General features: G+C 46.7%; 1 protein-coding gene across 1 annotated transcript in view; it reads right to left on the bottom strand.

The window, feature by feature from the left end:
- Window positions 1–22,096, bottom strand: part of LOC147697214 (E3 SUMO-protein ligase RanBP2-like) — a 485,030-nt gene that overhangs the window by 179,853 nt on the left and 283,081 nt on the right. Inside the window, exon 21 of the mRNA XM_086934287.1 lies at window positions 15,102–15,272. Coding sequence (XP_086790413.1) covers window positions 15,102–15,272 — 171 coding nt within the window. The remainder of the gene's footprint in view (window positions 1–15,101; window positions 15,273–22,096) is intronic.

The raw sequence follows: 22,096 nt of genomic DNA, 5'->3' as shown, positions 1-22,096 counted from the left end.
CACCAGCATGAAGATGGTGGACGTCTGCTGTGGCCTCCGGACCATGTATGGCAGAGGTAGGGGAGGCAGAAAATTGTAGGCAAATATCTCTGACCAGTTAATTCATAATGCATTGCCCTTAAATTGTGGGTGGGGAAATCTAGAGGTGAAGCTTGGGCATTTGGCGTTTTCAGCGGTTGCAAACAAATCTACTTTGGGAAACCCCCAATGAAGAAGGTATGCTGAGCAGGTCTGCAAAGTCGTTGTCCGCCCCCAGAAGGTATTTCATTAGCAGATGTACCTTATGGTGGATCACCAAATGCCAAATGATCAGCGCTACCGATGAGAGCTGGGGAGAATGTGCGGCCTCTTGTTACTAAAGGTATTACATGGCAGTCATGTTGTCTGTTTTGACCACAACTGTTTTGTGATGGATGTGGCAGAATGAAGCTACGAGAGCCAGCTGGACTGCCAGTAGTTCCATATATCTGATGTGGAAGGTCTGTTGGAGGGGTGTCCACATGCCCTCTTTGAAATGCACCCCCTACCTCATGAGAGGCTTCCATATTGATGGTCATTTGGGGAACCGAATCTAGGAAGGGACTATCCGGAAATAGGGTGTTGCTTTTACACCATTACAGAGAGCGACAACTGCTGGCCCAAATCTACTATGTCTTCCCAGAGACCCTCTGTTTGGGACTATTGTGCCACCGTGAACTCTGAAAGTGGACGCATGTGCAAGCGAGCGTAGGGGAACTGTGCCAATGCATGAGGCCATCATGCCTCGGAGATACATTACTGTCCTGGCTGCAAGCTGGTGATCTGTCTAGAAAAGAGGCAGCAGAAGCTGGAAAACTTGAACACGTGCAGGGCTGGGATAAGCCTTTTCAGTGACTGAATTTAGAATTGTCCCATGTAAGGGCTGTACCTGAAGGTGTTGGAGGTGGGACTTGCCCATCTTGATGGAGAGACCATGATCATGGAGAAGATCTAGGACGATCTGGGGGTGGGCCAAGCACTGCTGTGTGCTTGCACTCTTGATCTGCCAGTCATGGAAGTATGAGGAAATGCAGATGCCGCTTCTTTTGAGATGGGCGTCTATCACTGCAAGGCATTTGGAAAAGACTATGGGAGCTGTAGTTACCCCAAAGGCTAGAACCTTGAATTGAAAGTGCTGTCCAATTACCATGAACCTGAGGTATCAGTTATGAGCCGGTTGGTTCAGGATGGGGAAATGGACGTCATTCAGGTCAAAATCGGTGATGAAGTTGCCTTGCTGCAGCAGAGGAATGACATTCTGAAGCATGGCCATGTAAAAGTGCTCCAACAGGATGTACTTGTTGAGCGGCCTGGGGTCTAGTATGAGCTTGAGGGACAGGTCTTTCTTAGGTATGAGAAAGTACAGGGAGGACATCCCTTTTCCGCAGTGGTCTGATGGCATACGCTCTATGGCACCACTGAGTAAAAGCACGTCCACTTCCTCTTGAAGAAGGCGCTAGTGTTCTGTGGAGATGGAGTGTTTGAGGTGAGAGAGAGGGGGAATGGTTTTGGGGGGTGACGGGTGAAGGGAGCAGGGGATGTTTGGGCTTGAGTACCATGCAGTAGCACTGTTCTACAATGGGCAGTACCCATTGGACTAAGGTGATGTTTTGCCACTGTACGAAGAACTGCTGCAAGCGTTCCGAACAGGTGTACTGTGGTCGTGGGGAGGGGGGTGTTTGAGGCAAATTAATAGGGTTGTTAAAGATGTCCCACGCGGATTTTAAGAAACCCCTAAGCATGGGTATGGATTGTGCTGAGCACGACTTTGGATCGTGGTAGCACTAAAGGCACACCAGGTATGGATCCATTGCCAACATGGCACGGTGACAGGTGCTGCATGGCTTGAATCCGGAAACCTTCTTGAACATTCTACACACCTGAAAATTGGTGACAAAAGAGAGCAGCCCTATTCACGGATCTGTGCTAAGTGGCACGGAACGAAAAGAACTGACATCAGCATGCCAAGGTGGCGCCTATCTAGGTGACGCGGACATTACTGCAGTGGAGAGGAAGCTGACGTCTCCAGGTGGAGCCAACAGATGCCACCTACCAGTGCAAGGGTAATGCTCGAAGAAAAATCTACCAGATCCAGTCTGAGGCTTGGGAAATTCAATGGTAAGGAATCTGCTGCTAGAACAGGTCTCTTCCAGATAAGGCATTACCAAAGGTAAGTAACTTGTCCATCAGGTAGCAATGCACTCCTAATATAGTTCAGCACTGCGGCACAATTTTCAGCAGAACCAAGTTGCTGTAAAAAAGCTAGAGCAAGCAAATGTTGTCTGTTTGCAGCCTTTAAAATGGGGAGTTGAAATATTTTATGTAAAGATTCATATATCGTGCAAAAAAATATAAAATGCACCGTACTTTGCAAGGATAAATTATTGCAGGGAAATTTGGGAAGATACCGTAACCAAGACCTCTATTTGAGAAAGGCACATAAAAAGTGAATAGTGCTCATTCTAAACCGAATTGAATAAAACCTGTGTTGAGGGTTATGGATTAAATAAGATATGGCTTCATCCGTGTGGATCAGGGAAAAACACAGGTTAAATAACAGAATCTTCCTCCACAGGAATATACTATTGTGGGTGATTCATCCACACTATATATTAAGTTGTCCCGCAGAATATGGAGCATCACAACATTTTATAAATTCACATCTTATTAATATCAAAAACAGATAGGGTAATCACAAATATACAGTTAAAACCGGTCCCGGAGGAATACAGAGGTCACCGTTGCTTATCTCCTGTTTCTACCAGAACTACGCACTGAGGAACCTTCAAACCCCGGCCTGGGGTACTTGTCCCCTAACCCTGTAATGCCACAGGGTCGCGTTTTTGGCTTGGAGGACTACGTATTCCCCTCCCTCCCCATTACGCATTTACCTTCCTAGATCAAGGCTGTGACCTGTCCCCCTCCGCCCTTATCTTGTGATCTTGACTCACCTGCCTCGATAGGTTTACTACGCTTTTATATGCCTCCTTTTTGATATACGGATAGGGGGTTGGCATTTTCCAGCCTATTGTCGCCAGTGGGCCACTAGGACTGTGTGTCCACCTTGCGACTGCTATGCATCTTGATTGCAGTGGAGCCATCATTGACTATTTAGCACCCATGGACCACAGGAAAACTCTGGCGCATCTTCCTCTTGCACACCAAATTCATGTTCTGTGAGCTTGCTACACCACATATCCGGCGGTTGCTCCAATTGAATTCAGATGGCCCCCCCAAATACCGGTTAACATACTCTCGTCCTGAAGAAGGAACTGTATAAAAGTTTGTGTGTTCCGAAACGCGTTGGCGTTTTACAGTTTAGTCTCTTTTGGTGTATTGTCGCCACATTGTACCATTGCATTGCGTGTACTGTTTTATGTTTAAATTATTGTTATTCACTTTATGTTAGTGTTGTATATTTAGCCTTATGCTACAACTATGGGCCTCTGCTTATGTATTGTCTGCACTGTTTACAGAAAGGAAAACAATTTTTAAATGTATATTTATGTGATTACCCTATCTATTTTTGATGTTAATAAAATGTGAATTTATAGAATGTTGTGATGCTCCATATTCTGCAGGACAACTTAATATATAGTGTGGATGAATCACCCACAATAGTATATTCCTATGAAGGAAGATTCTGTTATTTAACCTGTGTTTCTCCCTGCTCTCTTCCTCCCCATTGAGATTTCAGGGCTCCTCTTACGTTTATTGGTCCATCCCTGTGGATGTAATCAATTTAGAATGGGTGATAACTGTTTGCATATTAGGAGCCTTATTTTGTGCAGGCTTCAGAAGAATGATCAGTAAAAATAATTGTTAACCAATTCCTTAGACAGGGCAGTAATTGATAACGGGTTGGTATAAAAATCAATAATACGCAACTGCTCAAGGTCTGCTTAATGTATTTCAATCATGGAATCTTATTAATTCAGTCCAATTCTAGGCAATCTTTCACAACTAATCTAGTAAAGGCTGCTTCTAGAGAGAGTTTCAAATCTTGAATCATACCAATAATGGGGGAAGCTGAGCCGCATTAATTTGAATCCAGTTCTGCATGACCAATCAGCGTAGATACTGAGTTCAGATTTGATAAGATGATGTTCACAAATCTATTTTTGATAGCCTGGAACTCTTCAACGTTTACATAGCCCCAGACACCAGCATCATAAAGTCCTAATAAATACTGTAGTAAGCTTTATTCGATAAAAAAATCATATCATAAAAGCATTTCATACATTTTAAAACATTAAAACAGCAATCATCAGCATAAGAACATTTCATAGCAGCATATTAGATGTGAAGGCTCGGTCACTGGATTAACAGTTTCCTTGCAACCCTAAGACGCCAGGCCCAGCCCAAGAATTTTGCCATGCAGGTAGAAAAGAAGGGTCTAGCATCTGTACGTAAAATGCGCAGTGCTTCTAGATGAGAACGAGTTCCCAAACACCTGCAGAGGGGCTTCAACCACCTACGTCTCGGGGCTGCATAAACATTGCACTCAAACAACATGTGGGACACAGACTCTATCCTTAGGTCACAAAAAGGGCAGTAAGGTACGGTTTGGGCCGGCGGTCTCCAAGTGGACGTAAACTCGCATAATGGGAGCACCCCCACCCTAAACTTAATGTACAGTGATCTGTCCCATGAGCTCTGGATAATATCCAAATAAGGTTCCCTTAACGGTAACTCTTTAATCGACAAGAACAACAATACAGATTTGCAATGGTTTGTACTGCGAACCCTCTCACTGTCTACCCATGCCCAATAGACCTTCTTGAGCTGCTGTTTCGGAGGTGCAGATTTGTTGGCCCAAGCCTCTCCTAATCCTAGTTTATGCAACAACTTTTTGACTTCTCTGAGCCAGATAATTTTATGCGAGCCCGGTAGTGACATAATGTCATTCAGGGCTTCTGCATAACTTCGAAGCTCCTGCACGTTCCAGATTCTGGACCATAACAGGAGTGGGCGTAGTTTCGCTTGATCGCAGATAGCCCGGGTGCCTGCATCTAGCAGCAGTGGGATGGTTGGTGTGCTGTGGGGCAAACCCATTAGATCTTTGTGAAAGTTATTCTCAAGGTGAGCCAGAGTGTCAACTTTATGTGTGCCCCACAGTTCGGCACCATAAAGTGCCGCGCTCACAACCCTTGCCCTATAGATGTCCAGGGGCGCCCCAATAGGTTTTAATGATGAGGCTCGCTGCTCCTTGAGCAAGGCACCTGCCACCCTTTTGTGCGTCAAGAATACTTTATGGTGGTGTGCCTTCCAGCTCATGGTGTCACTGATGCGTATTCCCAGGTAGTCAAATTCTTTAACGCGATCAAGTGGAACAGAATCTAGGACCGGGGGAAAGACAGACTTTTTGGGCGGATTGAGAACCAAAAACTTGGTTTTCCCTATATTTATGGCCAAACCCCTTTCATCACAAAAGGCCTTAAAGCTGGAGAGCAACGATTGGATGCACATTGGGGATTTCGAAATAAGGAGGGTATCGTCCGCGAACAGGAGCGTCGGGATTTTCCTTCCAGCCAGGGTGGGTGCGTCTGATGGTTGCTGTAGTAAGTGCTCCACCACTCCGTTGATATAAAAAGAAAACAGAGTGGGGGCAAGCACACACCCTTGCCGAACGCCCCTGTCCACGGGTATACGAGATGTTTTCTCTCCCTGTGTACCCCATCTAATTTGGGCAAAATTCCTGTCATGAAATTTTATAAGGAGCGAGAGCAGGTAGGGGGGGAGGCCTAACCCATCGAGGACGTTCCATAAAAGTGCTCGTGGTACTAGGTCGAACGCAGTCCGCAAGTCAATGAAGACCAAGTACAGACTGCCCCCTCCCAGCACCACCACTTTCCAATAGATCATCAGAAGGCGCTGCTCGATTGTGCCTGTTCCTGTTCTGAAACCCGCTTGAAGATCTGACAGGATATTATTTTCATCGGCCCACTGAATAATTCTGCCCAATACCACCTTTCCTGCCACCTTTTGGGAAGAGTCCAGTAAGCTAATTGGCCGGTAGTTCGCTGGGTCGTCCCTAGAACCTTTTTTAAAAATAGGTACAACTTCAGCGCCCCTCCAGGAGTCTGGAAAAGCACCACCCAGTAATACCTCGTTCAAAAGGGAGGCAATTAATCTGCTCCAGGAAGATGGGTAATTCTTGATTAGGTCTCCTGGGATTCCATCAGGACCTGCCGCTTTATTTGGGGCGATGCATTGGATTGCTCTTTCAACATCCAAGCTGGTAAATAGCTCGTCCTGGCACATGAGAGCAGAAATAGAATTAGGCAGTGAGACCAAGGATGGGTCCCCCGACTGGAATGCACCTGAAGGGGCAGAATATAGTTTCAGAAAGTGGTCAAACCATACGCCCCCTGGGATGTTACAAGTGAGTTGCTGGTCAATCGGCTTTTCCCTAGATCTTAAAAGGTCCCAGAACCCCTTGGCGTCCTTCCTGGTGCTTGCCTCTACTAGATCTCCCCAAAAATTTGAATCATATTCCTGTTTGGCTACAGATAAGGTTTTTTTGTAAGTTTTCCTAGCGGCCCTGATATCAGCTGCATTTTTGGATTTTAATGTGGCAACAAGTTCCCTCTTAGCTACATGACATTTGCCTGTAAACCACTTAGCTGTTTGTTTCGAGGGGCCCCTACGAGTAGATTGGGGAACAATGAATAAATTACTCAATGCCAATACAGTCTCAGTGTATAGGGGTAGAATCTTAGTATCAGTTAGCTCTGAGGTGTCCATCCGAGACTCTACTTCTTCCAAAATAGTCCCGGCTTGGGCCATCCTTGTTTCATCGGCTGAAACTTTCGCCCACTTCAGGCGCCTACTACAGTTTGTAGGGACTAGTTCGTGGGTAGATTTCCACTTATGGCCGAGAGGGCCTTGGTTTCCACCCTGCCAAGGAGATGAGATAGTTAGTGATAGAGGGTTGTGATCACTATCACCTGACACTATAACCTCCATATCTTGATGGTATTGCCAGAGGTTATAGTTGAGCATCACAAAATCGATCCTTGATGTATGGCCTGGTCTGTTGTAGGTATGGGCACCTGTGTGGTCAGATTTGGAACGCCCGTTTGCTGCACGCAAATTGTGCTCCATGCAAAGAGCATTGATCTCAATGGCGTTTTGCGACCATTTAGGGATCGGGTCAAGGCTAAGAATAGGAATGCCTCTCCTAGAATCCTCCTCAAAGGTGTCCAAGATGTCTTCTCTGGCCAGGGGTTCAAAACAGCAGTTGAAGTCGCCTGCAAGCATTACGTAAGAGTCCACACTGCAGGCGGCCAGATTGTGGTTTAGGCCTGTAGAGGGTAGATGGGATGCGCCACCTTTGGCACCCCTCAGGTAGATATTAAAGAGTTCCAAACTTCTTCCCCCTTTGCGGGTTATCGTTAACCACTGGAGATCAGGTGACTGGATGTTTCTTACTTTCGCTCTGAAGTCCAATGCAATATTGATCCAAATGATTAGGCCGCCTGAAGGACGACCTTTGGAACCTTGTTCCTGGGCAGCGGGGATGAAAAAAGTTGAGAATCCCACTCGGTGTCTTGGCTCCATGCACCAGGTTTCCTGGAGAAGACAGATGTGATATGGTTCCAGGAAATCATTCCATTCAGGATTATCGAAATTGCGATCGAGACCAGCCACATTCCAACTTAAGATTTTTAGGGCAGACTCACCGGGTGGAGAAGCATTGGTAAAAACAATAGGCCTAGGAGAGACAAACGTATTCTCAAGATTAGGAGACCTCACAGGTAGCTCAATTTGCTGGTTAGGGGTCACAAGGCAGCCAGAAGAGGTAGGACCTGATGGTTCGATAGAGGTAGCTACAGAGTGGGACATATAGGGTAGGTACCGCCAATCTTCCCTGCCGGGAGTTTTAGTTATATCAGATGTGGAAGGTTCCCCTACAAACCGTGGGCTATTTGGTCGTGCCGCTTTATTTGTTACAAACTCAGAACCAGTGCAATCCTTGGAATCATGCCCCTGCAGTGGTGAGATTTCCGTTCGAGGTTGGTTAGCTGGATGCACTGGGAGTCAATCCACCTCCTCTAGAGTCCCAAATCTGTTATAAGTAGAGAGACCGTTCCAATGTAGTAGGGTCTCCTTCTGGCCACGGGACTTATTCAGCCATGGATGTTGCTGAACCAGTGTCCAATTTTCCCCCTGATTTCGACTTGGTCGAGGAGGATAGAAAAAGGATACTGGTTTAGGTGTAACTAGGGAGTCATCATTGTTTGGCCACATGCAAATGTGATGTGCCGTGTGGGGATCTTCAAAGGTCACTACTACGCAGTCTCCCGGGATGGATTTCAACGATGGACCTACCCAGGGAGTTCTGCGAACCATTAATACACGACTTCTTCGACCATTGGGGATTGGTCTGTTTACGTTTAGCCAGTGCATTATTTTATTTTTGAGCGACCAGTGATTTTCAGATTGACCATCACCTATCATGGGAACACCTGTCAGAACAACCGCATAGTCGTTTGCCTCTGGGGGGAGGTCAATATAGCCACCTCTAAAGTTGTCTTTTACTGGAGGGACTTGGGATTCGGTAGGAATCGACCTGTTGGGTATATTATGCTTGGAATTTTGCAGATGGCGTGAAGAGTCCCGTGGAGGGACCTTTGGTTTTTCACGAGCTTGCTCCACCGTAACAGTCCTCGGTTTGGGGACAGGCTTTATTATGGGTAGTACATTAGAGGAAGTTTGGTTGGTTTGGGGTGCAATGGGTTGTGGCGTTGGGTCAGCAACAGTAATACCCTGGTTTTCAAGACTTTTCAACCCCAGAGTGGCCAAAGCAATAATGCTCTTCGCCATTTCTAGCAAGTTGTTTTCAATCCTAGAAAGTCTTAAATCTAGGGGTGACAGCAATTTTTTGAGAGTCTCCCATACCACCTCTATAAATTCCTTGTTATTTTTAGTTAACCCATCTACTTCGGGGTCCGCACCTGCTGGGATAATAGGGGAGGGAATGGGTGGAACCCTTTCCTGTCCCCCACTAGGTGGCTGTGCATTAAGAGTAGGCTCTGCGCCAGCACTAAGTGCTGTGGTGTTAGCTAAAGGCAGATCTTTGGGAACAGCAATTTTCGCTTTTTTGCGGAAATAAGCAGAGCGAGAATTGCGTTTCCTCTTTGGTTGCTTGCCACTTGGGGCAATATTAGGTAAATTTATCGAAAAGGGAACAATAGAGGTTGGATTGGACACACTAGATGGTATTGGTGGGATTATTTCGACGTTATTTCCTAGGGCCACCTGGCAAGTAGCCGGGGTCGGGGAATGGTGAACATCGACCTGAGTAATTATACAATGTGGAAGGGCCGGGCGCTCAGGGGTGACAGAAGCAGCTATGTGGCCTAAGGAGGATTTCTTGGAATGTGCAATTACTTGGGACAATCGTCTAGCAGCATCTAATTCTAACGAGACCCGGTTTTGGAGTTTGGATATCTCTTTGTCAATAGCTATGTTGGTACGGGTAATAAAATCATCCATGGGGCCGCTAATCTGTGACCCACCTTTAGACGTTTTGCTGCGAGTAACCATTGAATTCATAGCGATGGGAACACAGTGGCGAGGGTGGATCTTGAGTCCCTAAGTGAGTCTATGGAGTCCAGGAATACCAGATGAAAAAGGATAGGCCAGTCCAGTCCTCTCCGGCCTCAAACGGCCCGCTCTTTGCCCCGGGGCTGCGTCCCGCGCTGCGGGAGTTCGAACAATGTTTATAGTAGGAGGAAAGGGCGGGGGCGGAGCTTCAGGGAGAGCGGACCGGAAGATGGACACGGTCTCGCAGGGACACCTGGGTCAGGTAGTCCCTGCACGCTCGCAGCCCTGAAGCTTACACAAACCAGGACTCCCCTCGGCAGCAGGCAGACACAGCTGGAGCCCAGGCACGAAGCGGCACCCGCGGAGCGGGTGCGGCGAGTTCCAAAGCGGGATCCACACAGGGATGCAGGAATACAGGAAGAGTTGCCAGGTAGGCGCTAGACCACAAGCGCTATTCAGGTGCAGGTCTCCCAAGGGTCAAGGAGTGTTCCTGTTGCTTTTAGCCTCCTTCGATGGACGGGGGGCGGAGCTTCAGGGAGAGCGGACCGGAAGATGGACACGGTCTCGCAGGGACACCTGGGTCAGGTAGTCCCTGCACGCTCGCAGCCCTGAAGCTTACACAAACCAGGACTCCCCTCGGCAGCAGGCAGACACAGCTGGAGCCCAGGCACGAAGCGGCACCTGCGGAGCGGGTGCAGCGAGTTCCAAAGCGGGATCCACACAGGGATGCAGGAATACAGGAAGAGTTGCCAGGTAGGCGCTAGACCACAAGCGCTATTCAGGTGCAGGTCTCCCAAGGGTCAAGGAGTGTTCCTGTTGCTTTTAGCCTCCTTCGATGGACGGGGGGCGGAGCTTCAGGGAGAGCGGACCGGAAGATGGACACGGTCTCGCAGGGACACCTGGGTCAGGTAGTCCCTGCACGCTCGCAGCCCTGAAGCTTACACAAACCAGGACTCCCCTCGGCAGCAGGCAGACACAGCTGGAGCCCAGGCACGAAGCGGCACCTGCGGAGCGGGTGCAGCGAGTTCCAAAGCGGGATCCACACAGGGATGCAGGAATACAGGAAGAGTTGCCAGGTAGGCGCTAGACCACAAGCGCTATTCAGGTGCAGGTCTCCCAAGGGTCAAGGAGTGTTCCTGTTGCTTTTAGCCTCCTTCGATGGACGGGGGGGCGGAGCTTCAGGGGGAGCGGACCGGAAGATGGACACGGTCTCGCAGGGACACCTGGGTCAGGTAGTCCCTGCACGCTCGCAGCCCTGAAGCTTACACAAACCAGGACTCCCCTCGGCAGCAGGCAGACACAGCTGGAGCCCAGGCACGAAGCGGCACCCGCGGAGCGGGTGCGGCGAGTTCCAAAGCGGGATCCACACAGGGATGCAGGAATACAGGAAGAGTTGCCAGGTAGGCGCTAGACCACAAGCGCTATTCAGGTGCAGGTCTCCCCTAATACAAATACAAATACATTTACTTTGGAATAAGAGCGAATCCTTTTACTGGCTTAGAGCCAAGCCTGGTTAAGAAACAGAAAACTGCTTTAATTACTCTTTGGCATTGCTGGGATTTAATGTTGAGTAGGTAAGCCCAGCTTATACAACTATCAAACGATATCTCCAAATAATTAAAAGCGGATACTCTATGAACCTTGACCACTCCAATCACATGACTCCCGGATTTCGCTTTTGGGTACACTCATGATCATAAAGGATTTGGAAATATTGACCGTTAGATCTAAATTGAGCATAAACGCCGTAAATGACTCCAAGAGTAATTGAAGCCCATTAGCGGTCTGTGTGAGGAGTATCGCATCGTACACATATAAAAGACAGGCGACCAATCGCAGACGGATCTGAGGCATGTACTTCCCTCTTTCAATTAAGTGCTGATCAATGCCAATAATGTAAAGAAGGAATAAAAATGGCATCAGAATACATACTTGCCCTACACCTCTTTTGGAATTAATTAAAGCAGTACATTCCCCATTACTATCATAGCATATTTTAATTGAAGTGCTACATTGCAAAGGTTTAAATAAATCAACAAGTGCCTGTTCAACTCCCACAGTATTCATCACACTCCATAGCTTGGAAAGAAGTCATCCTGCTCTGTTATGGTGTGCAAATCCACCTTGTGAAAGGTGGCTGCCCTGTGAAGGACCTTGTGATACGAGGTAGTATCATCTGGAGGAAAACGTTTGGTGTGTAGAAGTCAGGGTCACTGCTACATTGGGGGTGGGGGGGGGGGGGGGGGGGATTGGACAACACCATAATCATCCCATGGATCCTCCTGGGGTTATGGGTCATACAGGGCATCATATGGATCAGTGGGATCTAGAAGACTACCCTCCTCATAAAAGGAATGTGGGACCCCTCTCGTGAGGATGGCAGAGGTCGTCTGTGAGGTGGAGGGGGACCATGGGCTTTAGGTGGATGGGTGGGTTCTTTGTGTGGAGGAAGAATTCTAGGAGGAGGAGAGGAAAGAGGGGGAGGAATGAGAGAGTCTCTGCTTCTTCAGCTTGGGAGGTGGTGGTGGCTCCAATGCAAGCTGCTCCTAAAAATTAAGCTTCCATTTGCGAGGAAGAGTGTCCTGAACCTTTAATAGTGGTTAGGCAGGAATTGTGTCCATGTGTGGATGAATGAATAGTCTCTTCTGCCTACAGTCTAACTTCCACTGAAGGCACTGTAGAATGGGGGGGCGCTGGTATCCTTGGAGCCCACTGAGAAATGCACCATGTTTGACGAGTCAGTGTCGCTAGCTGTTTTGGCTTCGAAACGAGAATGCACTATTAATGTTTCTTTGGCTCTCGAAGAGGCAGACTGCACCAGTAACAAGGAATTGGAAAGTGTCAGGGGCGCAGCCGGTACTGAGGAAGGTCGGGTCTGAAGCGCTGTTTTGGAGCTCTGATCAGAGTCAGCATGATCATGGCTTGGATGTAGTGGCAGCCCAGAAGGATGTTGAGCGAGTATTGTGCTTGATGCTCGACCCCCTGAGGGGGAGATGGTTGACCGATTGTTTTTGGCGGTGGGATACAGTAATAGTACTCATGGCCGACGTGATCAGGCATAAGTCCTGTAGGAGTGGTTGATCTTCGGCATCGGAGCCCAGTTGAGAACTCTACTCCGGACTACAGATGCTAGTTGGTTGGCAAAGGCACCCATTTCCCCTTCAACATCCTCTCCGAAGATGTTGGGGGTGTTCTTATCTCACCGACGTGCCATCTTGCATCGAGAGAGGCGTCGATTGAGTCGGTTCCTAAAGGTTTTCTTGTACTGGAACACAAGGAAGGCAGGTCAGGAGCTCTCCCCATGCTTCGGGAACAAGCAGAGTTTACAGACCGAATGGTGATCTTGCTAGGAGTACTTGAAGTGACACTCTGAACAGTGCTGGAAAAGGGACCTTTGCATTATGGCATGCACATTCTCGAGAGGGTGACAGAGGAGAAGTGTCCGAGGCACCGAATGAAGCATCAAAGATATCATGGGCAAGGAACCAGGACAGAGTTGAAAAGACAGTAACAAATGTGATTGTTTGTTGCCAATTGGGGTGGAAGTACTGGAAGGCCCCGATGTGGAGTGCCATGCGGCTTCAACTCAGAGCTTCAAGCAACACATGCCCGAAGGCGGAAGAGAACACTGTAACAATGGAGCTGATGTCCGTACGCAGTACCAGTCATAGGAGGAGTCACTATACTTGGGATTTTAACAATTTTTTCGAAGAAAAACAAGTTGTACAAGTCCGAGCCCAACACTAGAGGGCAGGATTATGCAGTGTAGGTCTATTCATACCAATACATGCAGCAAACATATTGTTATGAATGGTAAGTACCTTTATTATTACAGTCACATTAGTGAGAAAAAGGTTCGCCTTGAAGACCACTATTAACGTTGGGTACTTTCATTCACTGGGTTTCTTCTTCAACCTGCTTTCATCAGGATCAGTGTAAGTCATCTCCATGATAAGCATGACTCAACTCATTAGAGACACAGTGACCTACAGGGTGCTCAAGCAGTCTTCCTTCTTAACCTACGTAGATTTAAAGGGGTGGTATCAGTGGACATGCAGTGTTGTGGTTGGAGTGCATATGTGTGGAGAAAGCATGTGTTGTGTATGTATGTGTTGGTATGAGTGTGCTGTGTATAAATGCAAACAGTCAGGTGACAGGCTGTGACATAGGCAAGATCTTTCTCTTGGATTTTACACTGTTTAAGCACTCGCATATATGGAAAAAACGGTGTTTGGAGTTTTTCAGTTACTAATGGTCTCAATGTTGCATCTTTATTATTTTTCTTCTATAGGAATATTTCTGGGTCACTTTGGGACTGATCAATTAAATCTTCAACCTGATGAGAAGCAAAAATGGTCCATGGCCAAGAGTGGCTCAATATAATAGACAGTGAATCCAAAATAACGTAAGCCCTTTCATGGGGTGAGAGAGAAAAACATAGAAAGGAGACTGGGGTTTTTATTAGTGCAAAAACTGGCAATGTGCTAAACAGGTGTGTGGAAAAATTATTTCCCCGAGACCTATATATATTTTATTACTCAAACAAGGAGGGCATCCATGACTATATGAACCAGAAGGGAGGCCCTTGCTGTGCGTCTCTGGACTGTTTCTGTAGTCTAAGTTCGGTAAAACTCAAAATTATCTCATTTAAGAATCCAATATGAGAACTGCTATGCCTGCAAAAGAACTACAGTTTATACATTTGACTGGTAATTAAAGCCCTTATTATGAGTGGCCAGGCATATCCGATGTGGAAGGTAACATAAGTTGTCAGCTTGATCTCAATCAGAAGATCAGGGCAAAACACTGCAGATCAGTTTACTTTCACCCAGTAATTTCTCAAGGTGAAAGTGTGGGGCAAAATGAGAAATTATTGTGGTAATAATACCCAGAATTACTGATTCTCCAAGTAGTTGCTCAGAATTCTAGTCGTAATCACCATTAACTCTGTCCCCAAGAGTTACTGTACCCCCGTATGACAAACTCTAGGTGTAGAGGAGTAAATGGAAAGGGCACGAATGCCAGGCAGTAATGGGACTCTAAGAGCTTCACAACTCTTCACTTGTACTGAAATGTTTTGAACACAGTCACAACTTTGCTTGCTGTGCAGACTGATAGAGACTGGAAAAGCCTATACTTCCATGTGACATTAGTATCACATGAAACTACAAACAATGAGGACGTAGTAAAAACAATGCCACTGCAGAACAGAGAAACAAAAACGATGAAAGAATAATCACAACATAAAGAGGAAAGAAATAACGGACGGAAGAGATATGGATACTATTGCTTAGGAGTCAACGCTACCTAGCAGGAGGGGCTGCATCCTTTCTGACATTTTTTCCAATTTAAGTTAGAACACAGTTTACAGTGCTAAAAATATTATGGTGGCAATCTGACAGAAGATTAAAAAGGATATGTATAATCTTAACATTTTCCTCACTGGTGAAGTAGAATTTGCCAAAAGGAGTTTGTTCCTTTCAAGACAACTATTGAAATTAAATGATTTACAACTGATAATGTTAGCTTACCATCGTGATCGTCGTCACTTTCATAATGCGGTCTGCTCTTGTAGCAGAAGAAAGTGGGAGGCAGCTGAAGACTTTCAGCTAAATCTCTTTGCTCAGGCGTAGGTGATAATTCATACAAAAAGACCACATCATCAGAAAACAATTGTGCATCTTCTCCTTTCCTGTTTTTGTCTGTGATGCACCAAAAACAAAACAATACCAAGAATGCGGGTATAATTATGATGGAATGAAGTGTAAACAGCATATAAAGGAATAGGTCAGAAACCTTAATAATAAATCCACTGAAAGCCACCCATCTTCACAGGAACAATTTTTTTAAAAAATGAATTTTTTTATTGGCCGATAGTCACAAACTATAATGCTTTACAATTCACCCATGGGTAGCCTCCATTCTAAAAAATGCCTCCCCACCATTGTTATAATATATTATTATGAGTAATATGATATTGTTAAATCTAAACTCAATCTAAAATAACATATTTGAACTCTACCACCCCCTTGTCCAAGTAATGACCAGGAACAATAGGGAAGGACAACGATGAGAGAAAATGGGTAACCAGTAAGATAAAGACTTCACTTTAAGGCAATTTTTGGTAACAGCTAGAACAACTTCTAACATGTCAAGTTCTTTAGCATCCCTTCACACTCTCTCGGTGATCACTCTACAGGAATTGGGAGCACTATGTGCTATTGTTGCTTCCACAACACTAAGTATGATAATTGGGAACTTGTCTTGAGAACAATTAGTGCATTTTTCGAATCACTTTACACTCTTACAAACTGCAAAACATGGCTATAGGTCCCCAAACCCCAAATACACTACACAAATAAATCTTGCTACATAGAACACCATTGTTCACAGACGAAGAGCTTGATTTCGAGTTTGGCGGAGGGTGGTCCATCACGAACGTGACCAATATCCCGTAGCCGTATTATAAGAGCATTATGATATAATGCACTTATAATAGGGCGGACGGAATATCGCTCACGTTTGTGATGGAGTACCCGTTCACCGAAATCTAAACTAGGCCTAAATCTCTTAATACTTTATCTAAAAATTTTACTAGCTTATTTTTCTAACGGACTATTATTGAGTAAGTAAGGGACTAATTATAAAGAGACCTGGTGAAGCAAACGTTGGCAACATAGCTTATGCCATAGCCTCCAGCAACATCCCCAGCGTGACCTTTTCTGCAACAGGTTGCATAAATAAATATTTCAGTCTATTCCATGAGCACAAAGGATTCAACGTATTCTTGAACAGAAGCTTACCCAATCACAATTTCAAATCGTACTCTGAAATCGAAGGAGCTCATGGCTGTAGCCAATGAATTCTTTAGTGCTAAGGATAGGTCATTATATAAAAAAACGGAATCACTTATTTATTTAAGTATTTTTGTGCGACCTGGTCAAACAAGTTTTTCATGGAGGAACGATGGTCAATTAGGGTGTAGAACCTTACACTGTACCTTCATATGATAGTCGGAATTAGAGTTAAAATCCAGGCATGCCAACTTCAATATGAAAGATATGGTTGCATTCTTTCCTTCTGATTCTCTGTCAAGCCACATAGTGCAGAATTTCAGCCACATAAGTATTCACATCTTAAATTGCAAGAGGGCCATAGGATGCACAACTTGGTGGAAGGTGATGTTTAGCAACCCCCCCATCTCCCCACCCCCAACATAGTTGATACTGGTTACAAGCAGTTAAGGTTATTTTTGGCACCTGGACTTGCAGGGTTGTTCAAACAAGATACACTGATGAAAAATAAGGATCTGGCAAACAGTACAAAGCCTGGTCTAACATCCAAATAAATGTTTGTTTTTTAAGCCGCAATTTCACACTGCATGGTGTGGGAGGCTGCTTGTATGTGAAGCATTAACATTCCGTTTGGCTTTAGTCAGAATAATTTTCTAGTTTTCTCAGAAAGACTTTAGCACGTTCATGTGGTCCAACGATACTAACTTATGGTATAGCTGGATTTCATCCTCGTTGATGGTCATCCCCAATCTCCTGATATCAGTGTTTCAAATGAGATTTTTTTTTTAAATGTGGGAGACATACAATCCTTGAGATACCTGGCGAGACCACTGTGCTTTATCTGAATGAATGGGACTTTATGCTTAGGAAGGATGAGGAAGATCAGAATTGATTTACCTATCCCTGAGGTCCAGGATCATGTGGTGAACAATATCAAAGACCAATGAGAGGTCCAGCAGAATCATTAAACTGGTGTCACCTCTATCAAGGCTCTGCAGAGCACCATACAGAGCCTGCAAGGTTACAGTTTCCACACATAGACAAGTACTGGCATTAGTAATTGTAGAGATGGCTACTACTTTGCTACGTGATTGCGAATTTAGATATTAAATCCTTTAAAGCTATTCTTCCCAAGCACTAAAGTTTGATGATGGGTTCTAAATATGAAGGATCTCTGGCACTGCTGGATGAAGATTTTGTTGTATTCAGAGATAGCTTTAGTTGAACCTGCTGAATTGTAGGTTGGTTGGAGCCCAGTCTTTTATTGGTGTGGGCAATGTGCAACCATCTGTACATAGAGCATTAATGGCTGAGAAAATGTTGAGGGTTCTTTAGTTTATTAGTGTTTTATAGAGCGCAGAATTGAACCGTTAGCGCTTTACAGGGTTAACAGGCTGTATATAAATAAGACTTAGGTAGGGGGGTGGAACATTTAGGATAAAAACAAGTACACACATTTTACAAGAATGAAGGTCCACAAATATAAGGGTGGATTGCCATGAGGTCCCGGGTGGAAAGCATTCGGTCAGTCCAAGGTGTAGTAGTAATCGAATAAAAACAAGGTTGCTGAAGATGAGTGCAATGCAAAAATTATGAGAGAAATTTGCCCATTAGGAAAGTTTTGGCTTCCTTTTTAAAACGTGACAGACAGAATTCTTCTAATGGCGGGCGGGAATGAGTTCCAGATTCTTGGTGTGGCCACAGCGCATGACTATAGTTTTTTTCCTTTCAAAAGCGCGGAGGCTGAAACAAGAGGTCTCTGGAAGTCCTGGAGTTTCTTGCTCCTCCAGACACCACGAGTTTCTGGGCGAGAAATGCAGGGAATTTCGTGTATAGAGCCTTGTGGGTGATACATGCCAGTTTAAGTTGGATTCTGGCTTCAAGAGGAAGCCTGTTCAGAGATTTCAGATGTGGTCAAATTTTTTAGAACCATTTAGGAGTCTGGCGGCGGCATTGAGGCAGGTTTTTAGGGGGGCCAGGGAGATCTTGGGTAGGCCAGAAAGGGTAGAGCATCCATATTAGAGTCTGGTGATAACTAGTGCCTGGACTGCCATTTTTAGGTCGGGAGTGTCAAGGAAATGTTTTAGTTTTCTTAGAAAGCTCAGGTAAAACCTGGCGGTTTTGGCCATCGAGTTGATGTGGTCACGTATATTCAAGCTTCTATCCAGGGTTATTCCAAGGGATTTGACAGAGTCCACTATGGTCGCTGGGCAGTTTAGGGCTGTTATTGACTTAAACCATTTCCGAATGTCAGGGTTGGGTGGGGAGGATAGAAGGAATTCTGTATTGTGTGCATTTAGTTTGAGCTGGTTGGAGGTGAGCAATTGGACAGTCAACTTCACGGCCTCATTCAGGGAAAAGATCTCCTCCCGAGAAGAGATTTTGATATAGATCTGGGTGTCATCGGCATACATGTGGGAGATGCGTAGTACTTCTGCTAGCGGTTCGAGGGAAAGATGGAAGAGGGTAGGGGAAATGGTGGATCCTTGGGGTACTGCGACCATAATCGGAGAGGGAGCGGCTAGATTACCATTGATTAAGAATCTCTGGGAGCGGTTCTGGAGGAAGGATCTTAACCTTTCCAGCACAGAGCCATCCAGTCCCATCCTGAGTTTGAGACGTTCGAGATGTTTCTCTGGGCTGACCTATCGAAATCGGAGAATAGATCTAAAAGGATTAGGAGACAGGTTTTGACTTGGTCAAGGACTTGGAGAGCATCATCCACGATAAGAAGAATGGTGTTTTCAGTGCTGTGCCCAGGCCTGAATCCAGAGTGGAAATCGTCTAGTAGGCTGAAGTTGGTGAAGTGTTGGCTCAGTTGAAGTTGTACACATTTCTCCAGAACTTTCGCTAGGTGTGGGATATTGGATATAGGTCTAAAGTTGTCTGGAGAGGCAAGATTCAGCGTAGGTTTTTTTAAGATGGGGATGACTTGACCGGCTTTTAGAGAGTCAGGTATCGATCCCCAGTAGAAGGGAGGCGTTGGTTATTGCAGTCCAAATAGGAATAATAGATTGGGAAACAGCGGCCAAACAGTTGGAGGGGAGTGGGTCATTAAAGTGGTTGTTGGGTTTAAGGAGGATATAATTTCAGAGGCAGAATGGTCCTCATATACTTTGAAGTTGGAACAGTGCGCTTTGTTTTTTGGTGATGTCTGGGGAGGCAGCACAGAGAGATGAGGCAGGTCCGGAGGGGGTTGGGAGTAGGTAGCGGATCTAAGTTTGTTTCCTAGGCAGTCATTTTGTCAGTTCCTCACATGTTATTAGAGATTTAGGGGCTTCTTTGTAGGTTTTAGCCAGTTTATTAGATTGGTGTTTGACCATTTCAAAGAGCTTGCAGGGTCTGTTCTTGCTATTCTCCAGTTCTGATCTGAAGAATTATAATTTTGGTATTGGGGATGTTCCTATTATAGGCCTTTCTGGTCTGACAGAGAAGTTTTAAGTGGGAGGCTGAGGGGTGCTGTCTCCAGTTTCTTTCTGTCGGCCGGAGGGTTCTCCTTTCATTGTTGAGGGATCCGTTGAACCAGGGGTTTCTGTCTTTGATTTGGGTTCTTTTTAGCTTTAGCGGGGCAAGATCATCAAGTATGTTGAACATCAAGTCTCCAAAGAAATATCATTGTCATTTGGTTGCATATTATATGCTGTTTAATAGGTGCCTCTCTTTGCTAGTCATTCCAAATTTTGTTTAGGTCTTGTGGCGGTGGACCTACAGGCGGGCTGTTGGACCTGGCCCTTTTGGCAGGTTCACCCCGAAACTTTTTGCTTTTTCCTAGCCTGTTTCTGGAACCTGGTGTTGATGATTTTAGGCCTCCGCGCACTTTTTCACTGTGCTACAGTGTAAAGTGCGTGAGCTCTCTGTGTATGTGTGGTGAGTGACCTGCCCTCCCATAGGAATGCATGGGGAATATGTGTGACATGGTAGTTCCTGATGTGTGGGGAGCGCAGGCTCGAGTTTGGTATGTGCGGACTCGTGAGATTGAATGCTGCGTAATGATGTATGCGGCATGAATTTGTCTAGTGTGGAAGTGCCACTTCTAGACATGGGTGTGCGTGTGTAGTGAGTGTGCTGACACGTGATTGGCTGGAGCCTGGCTCCAGGATGTCTGGATGGGTCTGCCCAGTGGTGAGTGTTGAGATTAACATGCTGATGTGAGGGGAGGAGTGCACCTGGGTCCTGAATGGGGCTGGGTTTTCCCCACACAATACTGGCTCCGCCCCCTGTGGTGCGACTGATGACCCTAGCCTGACAAGTGAATGGGAGGGGTGGCTGAGATCATCAAGGGGGCTCCCAAACCAGCTGCGCCTGGTTTTTCCCCCACCCTGCACCTTTAGACAAAGGAATTCACTGTATAAAAAGGGGCTGTGTCCCCTTCCAAAATGTTCTTGTTTCAGACTTGAATCCTGCGAGGGGCGTGCTGCTGCTTGGGTCCAGGGGAAGGCTTGCCTCCCTGGGCCCTGCCCAGCCCCTGGATACCTGATGGACTTGGAGACTGATGGACTTTCCCTGGGGACCTTTGCCTGTGGTCCCCTGCTTACAGACTCCTGGGAACTTTTTCTTGCTTTTGCCAAGACTTATTATAGCCTTCAGCGCCTGGAAGCGCTTCGTCTGCTGTTATAGCGCCCGGGAGCGCTTTATCTGTCCTTCTAGCGCCTTGGGAGCGCTTCCTTTTGGCCCCTAGTGCTGGAGAGCGCTTTATGCTTCACTAGCGCCTGGGAGCGCTTGATTTTACCCCTAAGCGCTTGAGAGCGCTTTGTGTTCCAGGCAGGTGTCCACCCTGCATTATGGCTTGGGGTTTTTGAGGAATCGTGGGTACCGCCCCGCGTGATGGAGGTGCCTGTGCTTGTTTAAACTTGCACGGGTGCCCACCCCGCAAGCTAGTTTAAATTCATGCGGGTCGAGTCGCGTTCGAGGATTGCCGCGTCCGCCGCCCGCCTGATGGTGGGCGGGGCCGCTGGACGGAAGCAGAAGTGCGTCTATTTGCGGAACAGGAAGCGGACGGGAGCCCACCCCGCGCTCCTGTGCTGGGGAAGCCGGAAGCAGCCTACCGTGTCCGGCCCCGGGGCTCCCGAGTACAAGGGAGAGCCCCGGACTGCCTGCTGACCTGAAGGGAGAGCCCACGGCAAAGAGGACGTCCTGGCCGCCGGGAGACGCAGCGCGAGGAGAAGCATCCGCCCCAGGAGTCCCGGTGAGTGCTGCTCCGGTTCTCCAGTGTGAGGGGCATTTGGTCATTTCGAGCCCGGAGGGGCTCAGGGGCAGTGATGGCATCTTGTTCTCAAGCCCATGAGGGCTCCACGGGGGCATTTCTTTACTCGGAGCCCAGAGAGGCTCCAGGCCATCCTTAAGTTGCGAGCCCAGAGAGGCTCGTGGGGGCGTTTCTTCTTCAGAGCCCACAAGGGGCTCAGGGGGCATTATGTATTCCGAGTCCCCAGAGGGGAGACTCCAACATTTGGACATGTGTGGTGTCAGAGCCTGTGTGGCTCCCACATAGAGCCTGTGTGGCTCCAACGTGTGCAGAGTGTCAGAGCCTGTGGGGCTCCAACAGAAGCGCAGATGTGTCCTGAGGGCTAGTGAGAGCCCTGTCGCAGTTTTGTCTCCAGCTGCCCAGCAAATAGTGGGCAGCTGCACCGTTTAGGCGCAATTGGAGAGAGAGTCCCTGTGTGGGCAAGAGATGGCACAGTGGTGCCAGGCCTTTTACAGCTGCGCAGCACTTAGTTCCAGCTGCAACGGTTAGG

The sequence above is a fragment of the Lissotriton vulgaris genome, chromosome 8, assembly GCF_964263255.1.
Source record: "Lissotriton vulgaris chromosome 8, aLisVul1.2, whole genome shotgun sequence".
NCBI lineage: Eukaryota > Metazoa > Chordata > Amphibia > Caudata > Salamandridae > Lissotriton > Lissotriton vulgaris.
The sequence above is the reverse complement of the archived record's forward strand: the minus strand, read 5'-3'. Positions and strand labels throughout refer to the sequence as shown.